General features: G+C 55.1%; 1 protein-coding gene across 1 annotated transcript; it reads right to left on the bottom strand.

Annotated features, from left to right (window-relative positions):
- Positions 1-52: 52 nt before the first annotated feature.
- LOC136304292 (R3H and coiled-coil domain-containing protein 1-like) lies at positions 53-8,264 on the bottom strand. Its single transcript, XM_066207926.1, has 8 exons — positions 8,072-8,264; positions 7,450-7,577; positions 6,470-6,607; positions 4,891-5,962; positions 4,543-4,715; positions 3,748-3,818; positions 2,980-3,075; positions 53-1,125 (listed from the first exon to the last, which is right to left on the bottom strand). The coding sequence occupies exons 2-8, from the start codon at positions 7,542-7,544 to the stop codon at positions 977-979; spliced, it is 1,794 nt and encodes a 597-aa protein (XP_066064023.1). The 5' UTR covers positions 7,545-7,577; positions 8,072-8,264; the 3' UTR covers positions 53-976.
- Between the last annotated feature and the right edge of the window lie 2,692 nt (positions 8,265-10,956).

Here is a 10,956-nt window from a genome sequence, read left to right on the forward strand (position 1 = left end):
ACCCCGGGATCTGCTCCTGTGGGAATTCCCAGCGCTCCTCTGTTTGTTTGAGGACACATTTTGCTACAGAGCTCCAATAAAAACCATTTTTTTTTTCTCCCCCAGGGGAAAAAAAAAAAAATAATCACTTTACAATCCCTCCGTGTATTTCTCCTTAAATTTTTCTGGAAATTTGGGGTTTTTTTTTTTCCTCCTTTTTCTACAACAAAGGTGACCTGAAATTCCAGCTGCAAAACTGTCCCCCAAACCCCCACATCACAGGGATGTGAGGAAAAAATACAGGAAATGTTTTTGAGCATTTCAACTCAAAAATGAAAAATTTTGGTTTTGCCTCGGAATTCCAGACCTGGAGCAGGAGCAGAGCTTGGGATGGGGGTGGAAGCTCATTTAAAACCCTGGAGGGTTTGGGGGTTTTTTTACCCCCCTAAATGAGCAGATCCCAACTTTCAGGGAAGCTCAGGCCCTTGAAACTCTGCAAATAAGGAACAACAACAACAACAAATTCCCTAAAACTTGGATCCACTGCCTGTCAAGTTTCCCGGGATAACCTCAACAGCAACAAACGACAACAAACGTGGAACAGATTTTTGAACTCCTGCCGAATTCGGACCCAAACCCAAAAAAATCCCAATTTTCTTACTCTTAACACCTATTTTTAGCTTTGTTTCTTTTTTTTTTTTTTTTTAATGGGAAAACAAAGCAGGAATAAGGAATAAAACAACCACCTTATCCCTGCAGGTGCCTCCCCGGGGGCGCTTTTAAAACACCCAACCGAGAATTCCAGCACTTCCCAGGGGGGCTCCAAAAAAAAAAAAAGTTCCAAATTAAACCTGAACGAGAAACTTTTCCCAACTTTGGTGCCGATCCACGAAGGAACAACCCCCCTCATGGCACTGCCTGCTCTGCATGCATTTAATAGCACGGCCATGCTCGTCTTTACAGCCTTTTTTTGGGGGTTTTTTTTTTTTTTTTGGGATTATTCCTCCTGATCCAAAGGTTCTGGCTGGAAAACTTCGGTCCCTGCCGCCTCCTGCTGCCGGTGCCTCCAGCCCAGGGCGTGGGACACGAGCCTCCTGGCCACTGCTGTGTCCGTCTGTGGCCGCTCTTTTCCCAGCTGAAGGAGTTCTAGGAGGAGGGGGGAAAAAAAAGAAAAAAAAAGGGAAAAATTTAATCCACCTGGGAGAAATTCGTGGTTAAATCCCTAAAAATCAGATTTTTTTTTTCTTCCCCTGCTTGTTTAACTCGTTTATCAACATCAAATCCTTCCGTCTCTGTGGAGAAAGTCATTGTTAAATCCCCAAAAATCAGATTTTTTTTTTCCCCCGCTTGTTTAATTCATTTATCAACATCCTCTGTCTCTGTGAAGGAGAAATTCGTGGTTAAATTCTAAAAATCTGATTTTTTTTTTCCCCCACTGTTTAATTAATTTATCACCATTAAATCCTTCCATCTCTGTGAAGGAGAAATTCGTGGTTAAATCCCAAAAATCCGGATTTTTTTTTCCCCCTGCTTGTTAAAATTGTTTATCAACATCAAATCCTTCTGTCTTCTGTGAATAAACTGATTTAATTTTTTTTTTCCCAGGGAGATGGGAACCCCATTCCCAACATCCCATCCCTGTGAAAGATTCAGGCAATTGATCCATTCAAAATTCATCCATTCAAAATTTATCCATTCAAAATTTTATCCACAAAAACCTCCATCCCAACTGAAATCTTGATCCCAAGCTGCTGAAATCCTTGGAAAACAGCAAGACAAAAAAATAAAAATCGGCATTTTAAATTATTTTTAAATATTTCAGGTAACTTTGGTCACTGCCTTCCATTGGTTACGTTTTTTCTGGATTGCTGCAATTCCATCTGCAAGGAATAAATCCACCAAAATTTCACCAGGTCCACAATAATTTGGATTTGGGGATTCATTAATGAATTAATCCTTTATCAATTTGCAGTTGTTATCTCCACAGCAAGGGGGGGGAGGGGCGCTTTGCTTTTTGTTTTTCCTGAAATTTCATTCATTAAAAAAATAATAAAATAAAATAAAATAAAATAAAATAAAATAAAATTTGGAAAGAGACACTGTCAGCTAATTAAAATCCAAAACTGTATTTGGAAAACAATCAGTTGAAAATGGAGACCAACAGAATTTCTGTTTAATTATTATATATAATGATATATTATTGTATTATTAAAATAATTTTAGTTTTCAGATGAGTGAATAAATGAAAAAAAAACCAACTAAATGAAAAATAAATGAAAATAAACGAAAAAAAAAAAAAACAGATGAAGGGGAGGTGCAAAAAAAGCAAATTTTTGGACGTTTCCTTTAAAAAAAACCTCAGGGATTTGCCAGTGTGACAGCGTCCCTTGAACGCGTGAAAAATGGGAATTTTCTTCTGGAAAACCCCCAGGAATTGTTGGTTCAGAGTCTCTGCTGCTGCTGAGGGTTCGTGGCTTTGCTTTCCTGTGGCAACTTGGACCTGATCAATCTGATTGAAAGGCAGAATTCAATCAATCAATCAATCAATCAATCATCAATCAATCAATCAAATGATGTTCACGGCTCAGCTTCACCGTTTCTCCTTCCCGAATAAAAACGATGCCAACCACGAGTTTGGGTTCGTCTCCTTTGGGTTGGGCAGGGGGGGAGAGAGGGAAGAGAAAAAACATTTCCCTGAGGGGAATTTCCTGGCTTGGCCTTCCCCAAAAATATAAATCCCAAATTCCAGCACAGGCCTTCTTCCCTTCCGACTCCCCCCTAAAGAGCAGCAAGTTCAATAAATCCCAAAAATAAATTAGATTAAATCTGAATTTCGGGGTTCCACAGCTCAGCGACCAATAAATCCACCAAAACCAAAAATAAAATAAATAAATGAAACCCCCAATCAGTCAGGAAAAAGAATTGGTGCTGCACACGAAATTTCTCACGGATTCGTCATCCAGGGGCGGGGAAACGTGGATTTAGGGAATCTTTCCTTACTTGGTCTCTGCAGTGCCTTGATCTTGGATTGTCTGGTGGCGTGGATCAGGGGCCGGATCTTCAGGCAGGGGTAACGCCGGCCCAGGGCTTGGGATGCTGCAAAGGGAACCAGAAATCCCTGGGATTCACCCCAAAAAAACCTCAAATCCCAGCGTGAGAACAGCCAAAAAACTGGGAGCAAAAATTCCCTCAAGATTTGGGCTGAACCAGCCGAAGTCACGGCGGGCACCTCGGGAAAAACGCCAAAAAAAAATAACTAGAAACAAGTGTTCTTTTTTTAAAGGGTTTTGTCCCTCTTAGAGGAAATCCCAAAGAAAAGAGCAGGAGCCGTCGGGATATTGGGATGCAGGAGGATGGAAAACCCCTCCAGGGTTGGCTCTGACCTGAATTTGGGGTGGTTTCCCCTCCCCAAAAAAACGAGTTTGCTCAGAGTTTTGGTGCCAACATCCCTGGGAGGCGATTAAACCTTTGTAGGGGTTTTTTTTCCAGTCATAAACTTCCAAAAAATGGGAAAACAAGTGGAAAACCAGCTTATCATCATCATCATTATTATCATTATTTGTAATTTCTAAGAGTGCACGCAGGTGCATCCAAGGCCATTAAAAAAACCCCAGTTTTCCCCATCCCAAAAATTCCAGCTTCCCAAAACCCTCCCAGGATGGGGAGAAAAAAAAAAAATAATAATGGGATGAGGCCAACAAAAAGCCCACTGCAAACCAGTTCAGGGCACTGGGGAGCTCTGGGCTGCCCCAATCCCAGCCCAAATACCTGTGGAGAGGCTGGAAAAGATTCCCAGGGCGTGGGTATCATCCACCCACTGGATTTTGAAGCCGCTCTCGCTGCAAGAAAAAGAGAAAAAAATCTGAATTGGTGGCAAAGAAAACGAAGCCCCAGTAAAACCCAGCAGCCCCAGGAGGGGTTTGCAGCGATTCCCAAAGAATTATTCCGGTTTTAAATGGGAAAAGGGCGGGAAAAGAAGGGAAAAAGGACATTAAACAAGGTGAAATCACCCTCCAAATCCTCCTTTTCCTCTCAAACCCAACCTCAGTTTGCAGGGATTGGCTTCCAGCACCGAAATCTTGTCGTTTTTTAAGGCCTAAAATGCAGGAAGAGCCCCCTCGAGGCAAAGAGGGGAAGGCAAAAGTAAAATTCAGGATGTGAGTGCCAGAGCCCTGGGCTTGAAACCAGACCTAAACTGCAAGGAAATATCTTTGGAGGCGCTCAAAGAGGGGAAGATGAAACTAAAATTCAGGATTTGGGTGCCAGCCCCACGAAGAGGAGAAGGCGAAACTAAAATTCAGGATTTGGGTGCCAGCCCCACGAAGAGGGGAAGGCGAAACTAAAATTCAGGATTTGGGTGCCAGCTCCACGAAGAGGGGAAGGCAAAACTAAAATTCAGGATTTGGGTGCCAGCCCCACAAGGAGGGGAAGGCGAAACTAAAATTCAGGATTTGGGTGCCAGCCCCACGAAGAGGGGAAGGCAAAACTAAAATTCAGGATTTGGGTGCCAGCCCAGGCTGAGGGTGCTCCCTGCCCCGCTCAGGCTCCCGGGCAGGGACTCACTGGAAATCGGCGAAGATTTCCACCAGATCCTCGGTCTTCAGGGCAGAGGGGAAGTCGTAGATCTCGGTGACGTGGCCCAGGTCCCCCTCGGAGAGCTGGGCCTCCCCGTAGCCGGAATAATCCACGCTGATCCTCTCGACGCTGATCTCCTTCACCGTCAGATTCCCGACGATCTGGGGACGGGATCCAAAGCAGGAATTTAAAAAATAAAATCAGAAAGAGCCAGGGGTTGGGTTTCCCTCCCGTCAGAGCCCGACCAAACCCCGTGTGCACCACCCAGGGTTGGGAGTTTCCTCCCAGGGAGCGATCCTTTCCGTGGTTTTTGTCCCAGATTTGTCCCCGGGTCACCTCAGCCAGCAGCTCTGCCGTGCAGTCGTCCTCGAGGTCCCTCCGCCTTGGCCCCTCTCTGTCCCCTGCCGCCAAATCCAGGCTCAGCGCCTCGGCCACGTCCGAGGGCTCCTTCTCCTCCTCCTCCTCCTCCTCTTCCTCCCTGGGCGCTTTTCCTCCTTGGATCGCCTCTGGAGCGCCGGGATCACCACCACGGAGCAGCTCAGGAGCGGCCAGAGCCTCGCCGGGGCCTTCCAGAACCTTCCGGAGAGGTTTTTGCTCCTCCTGAGCAGCGCCGGGGTTTTCCTGCTCCGGGTTTTCCAGCGTGGAAAAATTCCCTGGGGATGCCTGGGGATTCTGCTCTGCGGGTGGGGAGTTGTTCCCGCTGCTCTCCAGGCTCCGGGTTTCCAGCAGGTTTGCTCCTGGTGCTCTCCAGGCTCTGGGGTTTTGGGTTTCTGGGGGCTCTGTCCGGCTGCCACCGTGGTTTTCCAGAGGGAAGGAGCTTTTCCCAGGCTCTGACCCTGGGGAATTACAGCTGGGCGGGTTTTCCTCTCTCAGCTGGGCCTGGGATCCGCTGCCTCCTGGAACGAGGGCGCTGCCGTGGCCTGACTCCTGCTCCCCTGCCTGGGGATGGGAACAGTCTTCATCCTGCTCACGGGAATCCCGGCTGGTCCCTAAGGGTGGCACCTTCTCGTCACACACAGGACGCTGCTCCGCGCCGCCTTTTTCCGCCACGTTCTCCTGCTGCTTCCCAGGGCTGCCTCCGCCCTCGCCCACCTCCAGCTGGGCGTCCCCGACGGGATTTTTGGGGCGGTTTTCACCCGCCGGAGCCGCGTCCCCGTCGCTCTCCCGCTCCCTCCAGTTGGTTTTTTTCCTGATCCCTTTGGGCACGTACAGGGCTTTGTCCGGCTTCCTCCTGGGCGGCCTGGAGATCCTCCCCGAGCCCACGGAGGAGCGGGCAGTGTCCCCGTGGGTGTCCCCGGGGTGACGCGGCCGGGCCCCCCGGCCCCCCCGGCCCCAGGGCTGCGCCGGCCGCGGGCACCGTGCCGGGGCGTTCCCGGCTTTTTGGTCGCCCGTGGGCTCGTTGGGAAGCCTGGGAAGGAAAGGGATACGGGCAGAGGTGAGCAAGGGGAAGGTCAAGCCCAGGGATGCATCCGCCGGGGACGCGGGGTTTGCCAGAGGAAAAGCGGCGAATTCCCAAAGGGAACAAGCCCGTCGTTCCTCGGGGTCTGGAGGTGATGGAGACCTGGAACGGGACACGGCGACTTTGGGTTTGATCCGAGGGCTGGGAGAGCTGGGAATGCTCCAGGGACACCTCAGAGCCCCTTCCCAAGCCTAAAGGGGCTCCAGGAGAGCTGGACAGGGACTGGGGACAAGGCAGGGAGGGACAGGACACGGGGAATGTTGTCACAGGGCAGGCATGGATTGGATCTTGGGATGGAATTCCCAGATTTGCTGTGGCTGCCCCCGGCTCCCTGGGAGCATCCAAGGCCAGGCTGGAGCAGCCTGGGACAGTGGGAGGTGTCCCCAGGAGGTGACAAACGCACCGGGATGAGTTTCGGGTCCCTCCCAAACCCCTCCAGGTTTGTTTCCAGCTCACCTGACAGCGGAGTGACAAATGACCGTCCTCCTCCTCCAGCCCTCTCCCACCGAGAAGCTGCTCAGCAATTCCATGTTTTCCACGGTCCTGTGGATCAGGTACCTGAGGCGGCTGGACAGGGGAGGGAACAGGAGCACCCTGAAAGGACAGAGGGCTCGGGGAGTCAGGAACGTGCAGGGAGGGATGGGAATGTCGGGAAAATCCAACAATTCCGGCCCCGAGTCATTCCCAGCACGGGATTTAAATCAGGAAAAGGAAAAAAAAAAAAAAAGCCAAGCGGGAACTTGACGCTATTAAAGAGCACAGATCCCTTCCCAGGCGTGCAGGCAGACACATTTTACACCGAAAATCCGCAGGAAATGGAGTGTGGGGAGGCTGGGAGTGCCCGACCCCAAGGGCTTGGCCTGGAGCCTCATTCCTGCTGTATCCACGTGGGAAAGGCTGGGAAGCACCAGCAGAGAGCTGCTCCCCATCCCCTTCCTCCACAAGCCTGAGTTCTCCCGGCCGAGCACACTGCAGAGGGCAGGAATAACCCAAGAGCAAATCAAATAAAACTCCACGGTCAATGTCACCGCTGCCACCACGCGGTTTGTCCCCGAGCGTTTGACACCAGCACCGGGAATTTCTGCGCCGGGTATTTTATGGGGAAAAAAAAAAAAAAAAAAAAGCACCGAAACAAATATTTAAGGTCAGGATAAGGCGGCAGGGAGCTGAGCTGAGCGTGGCCACCCCTGCTCGTGTCCACTGGCCACCTCAAGGGCTCCAGAGGTCACCGGGCTGGGAACAGAGCAGAGCTGAGCAGAGGTGGCTGTAAAAGCCACCAAATGGCCACAAAACTCCGCTTGACCAGAGGGGATCCCGCACCAACCCCAGCACCCTGGAGCCCAAATTCCGCTGCTTTCACCCCAGAAAAACGATTTAATAAAAAAAAAAAAAATCCCGAGGTGTCCCTGGTGGTCCCACGGCCCAGGTGAACCCACCGCTGGTGCTGCCCCTGCGCCATGAAGTGCTCCAGCTCCTCCGCGATGCTGCCCACGAACTCATCCTCGGTGGGCGACAGGAAAACGCCGTCCATGGAGCGCAGCGCCAGGGTGGCGGCGGGGGGAGCCTGCCGGGGGACAGCGGGACACGTGGGGGGACAGCGGGACACGTGGGGGGACCGCCGCGAACCCCCGCCCGTGGGTGCCCAGCACCCCCTGACAAATCTCACCCGCCCCTCGTCTGCAGCCCGTGATCCCCCCCATCCCTGGGAATCCCGAAATTCCCCGCCCTGGGCATCCCAAAATCCCCCCCCCCGACCTGGGCATTCCAACATCCCCCCGACCTGGCCGTCCCCAGCATCTCTGCACCCCGTTATCCCCTTCCCAGGACACCCCCAGCCTCCATCCCGCCCTCTGCAGCCCCTCTCTTCCCCCTGCCCCCCCTTCTCTCAGCGCACCCCAGCGCCACGTGCTGCCTGCCGTCCTCCCCATCATCATCATCATCATCATCATCATCATCATCATCATCACCGCCCCTATCCCCGCGCCCCCCGGCTCCCGCACCCCCCGTGTCCCCCCCCAGGCTCCGGCCGCCCCGTCCGGGGTCCCCCCGCGTCCTCACCGCCAGGCCCGGCCGAGCAGCGGATGCCGGTGCGGCGCCTGCGCCCGGACCCGGCTCCTCCCGCTCGGTTCTGGCTCCTCCTGCTCTGTCCCGGCTCCTCCTGCTCGATCCCGGCTCCTCCTTCTCGATCCAGGCTCCTCCTGCCCGATCCCGGCTCCTCCTGCCCGATCCCGGCTCCTCCCGCTCGGTTCTGGCTCCTCCTGCCCGATCCCGGCTCCTCCCCTCGGTTCTGGCTCCTCCTGCCCGATCCCGGCTCCTCCCGCTCGGTTCTGGCTCCTCCTTCTCGATCCCGGCTCCTCCCGCTCGATCCCGGCTCCTCCCGCTCTGTCCCGGATCGTCCCGTCGCGCTCCGGCTCTTCCATGCTGATCGCGGCTTGATCCGTGCCGGGGTCCGTGCCAGGCAATCCCAGCTCGGGCAGGATCCCACCTCCTGCCCCTGGGCCAGAGCAGATGTTTTGTCCTTCCTGCATCAGCTCCAGACACGGCCCCGGGGCTCCGGGGGGGGCGCCCAGACCCGCAGGACGAGGCTCTGAGCACGGGGACAGCCCGGGCTGAGCCCAGGAGAGTTATCCTGGGAAATCCTGGGAGTTCTGAGCACAGTGCCCGTCCAGCAGCCCCGGGCCAGTGACCAGCTGGATTTGGCCAGTCCCATCCAGCAGCCCCGGGCCAGTGACCAGCTGGATTTGGCCAGTCCCATCCAGCCGCCCCGGGCCACTGACCAGCTGGATTTGGCCACTCCCATCCAGCAGCCCCTGGGCCAGTGACCAGCTGGATTTGGCCAGTGCCCGTCCAGCAGCCCCGGGCCACTGACCAGCTGGATTTGGCCAGTGCCCGTCCAGCAGCCCCTGGGCCAGTGACCAGCTGGATTTGGCCAGTACCCGTCCAGCAGCCCCCGGGCCAGTGATCAGCTGGATTTGGCCAGTGCCCGTCCAGCAGCCCCGGGCCAGTGACCAGCTGGATTTGGCCAGTCCCATCCAGCAGCCCCTGGGCCAGTGACCAGCTGGATTTGGCCAGTGCCCGTCCAGCAGCCCCTGGGCCAGTGACCAGCTGGATTTGGCCAGTGCCCGTCCAGCAGCCCCTGGGCCAGTGACCAGCTGGATTTGGCCAGTGCCCGTCCAGCAGTCCTGGGCCAATGACCAGCTGGATTTGGCCAGTGCCCGTCCAGCAGTCCTGGGCCAATGACCAGCTGGATTTGGCCAGTGCCCGTCCAGCAGTCCTGGGCCAGTGACCAGTGACCTCGGGCTGGTGGCCACAGGACGAGGGTGGTGGCCAAAGCCGCCTCTCCCCGCAGGCACAGCTGCGCTTTCACTCCCTGTCCACAGAGAGGCTCCGGACACTGAACCATCTCTGCTCTCTCAGCTGAAGTCACGGGGACAGTGGAATTCCAGCCCTTCCATTTCCATCCTTTGCAGAAAGTGAGGGGTTTGTCCCTCCATGGGTCAACTGGAGAAAGCAGCGGCACAAATCCCTGCTGCCCACCCGGGCTGGGACCAAAACTCAGCGACAAACACACGGCTGGGGATATCGCTGCGATTCAGGACTGCTCACGTAACCACACGCAGAATCCCGATTTCTTCAGAGGGCTCAGAGCAAAGTTCATCGAGAGACAGATTCTTTTATCCAGTGTTTGGGTGCAAGGAATAGGGTTGGTCCTTTAGGGCAGCACCTTCTCGTGAACATCTCGACCAGCGAACAGGGTGGGAAAACACCAGGAGTCAGGAGGAGGATCTACAGGGATTGTCTGGGGTTCCTCCTCATGATTCCCCAGGCCAGACTGGGAGAGTTCTGTCCTTGGCTTTCCCTCAGGCCTCGAGGCTCTGCCTGGAGCCTGAAAATCCGTGTTCTGCCCACTGTCAGCTCCCACAGGGGGACACCTGGGGAACCACTCGGGGTTATTCCACACTCGGCGATGCAAACAGAGTGAAACACCCTCATCGTCCTCAGCTCCGCAGAGAACGGGCAGCGGTGGGGATGTCCCAAGTCCCCAGAGAACGGGCAGTGGTGGGATGTCCCCGGGGAACGGGCAGTGGTGGGGATGTCCCCAGAGAACGGGCAGTGGTGGGATGTCCCCAGAGAACGGGCAGTGGTGGGATGTCCCCAGGGAACGGGCAGTGACAGGGATGTCCCCAGGGAACGGGCAGTGGTGGGATGTCCCCAGGGAACGGGCAGTGACAGGGATGTCCCCAGGGAACGGGCAGTGGTGGGATGTCCCCAGAGAACGGGCAGTGGTGGGGATGTCCCCAGAGAACGGGCAGTGGTGGGATGTCCCCGGGGAACGGGCAGTGACAGGGATGTCCCCAGAGAACGGGCAGTGGTGGGGATGTCCCCAGAGAACGGGCAGTGGTGGGATGTCCCCGGGGAACGGGCAGTGGTGGGATGTCCCCAGGGAACGGGCAGTGGTGGGATGTCCCCAGGGAACGGGCAGTGACAGGGATGTCCCCAGAGAACGGGCAGTGACAGGGATGTCCCCAGAGAACGGGCAGTGGTGGGATGTCCCCGGGGAACGGGCAGTGGTGGGATGTCCCCAGAGAACGGGCAGTGGTGGGATGTCCCCGGGGAACGGGCAGTGGTGGGGATGTCCCCAGGGAACGGGCAGTGGTGGGATGTCCCCGGGGAACGGGCAGTGGTGGGATGTCCCCAGAGAACGGGCAGTGGTGGGATGTCCCCAGGGAACGGGCAGTGGTGGGATGTCCCCAGGGAACGGGCAGTGGTGGGATGTCCCCGGGGAACGGGCAGTGGTGGGATGTCCCCAGGGAACGGGCAGTGACAGGGATGTCCCCAGGGAACGGGCAGTGGTGGGATGTCCCCAGAGAATGGGCAGTGGTGGGATGTCCCAGCTCCCCTCACTGCTGGAGACCTCCCAGCCCTCCTTTCCCACCCTGGGC

This window comes from Chamaea fasciata, unplaced genomic scaffold (assembly GCF_029207755.1).
Source record: "Chamaea fasciata isolate MVZ Bird 193981 ecotype frontalis unplaced genomic scaffold, bChaFas1.0.hap1 SCAF_67, whole genome shotgun sequence".
Taxonomy (NCBI): Eukaryota; Metazoa; Chordata; class Aves; order Passeriformes; family Sylviidae; genus Chamaea; species Chamaea fasciata.

Coding starts and splice junctions, on each gene's coding strand:
- LOC136304292 (XM_066207926.1), bottom strand. CDS start 7,544: ATGGACGGCGTTTTCCTGTCGCCCACCGAGGATGAGTTCGTGGGCAGC. Junction 6,608..7,449: donor GCGCAGGGGCAGCACCAGCG/GTGGGTTCACCT, acceptor CTGTCCTTTCAG/GGTGCTCCTGTTCCCTCCCC. Junction 5,963..6,469: donor ATTTGTCACTCCGCTGTCAG/GTGAGCTGGAAA, acceptor TTTCCTTCCCAG/GCTTCCCAACGAGCCCACGG.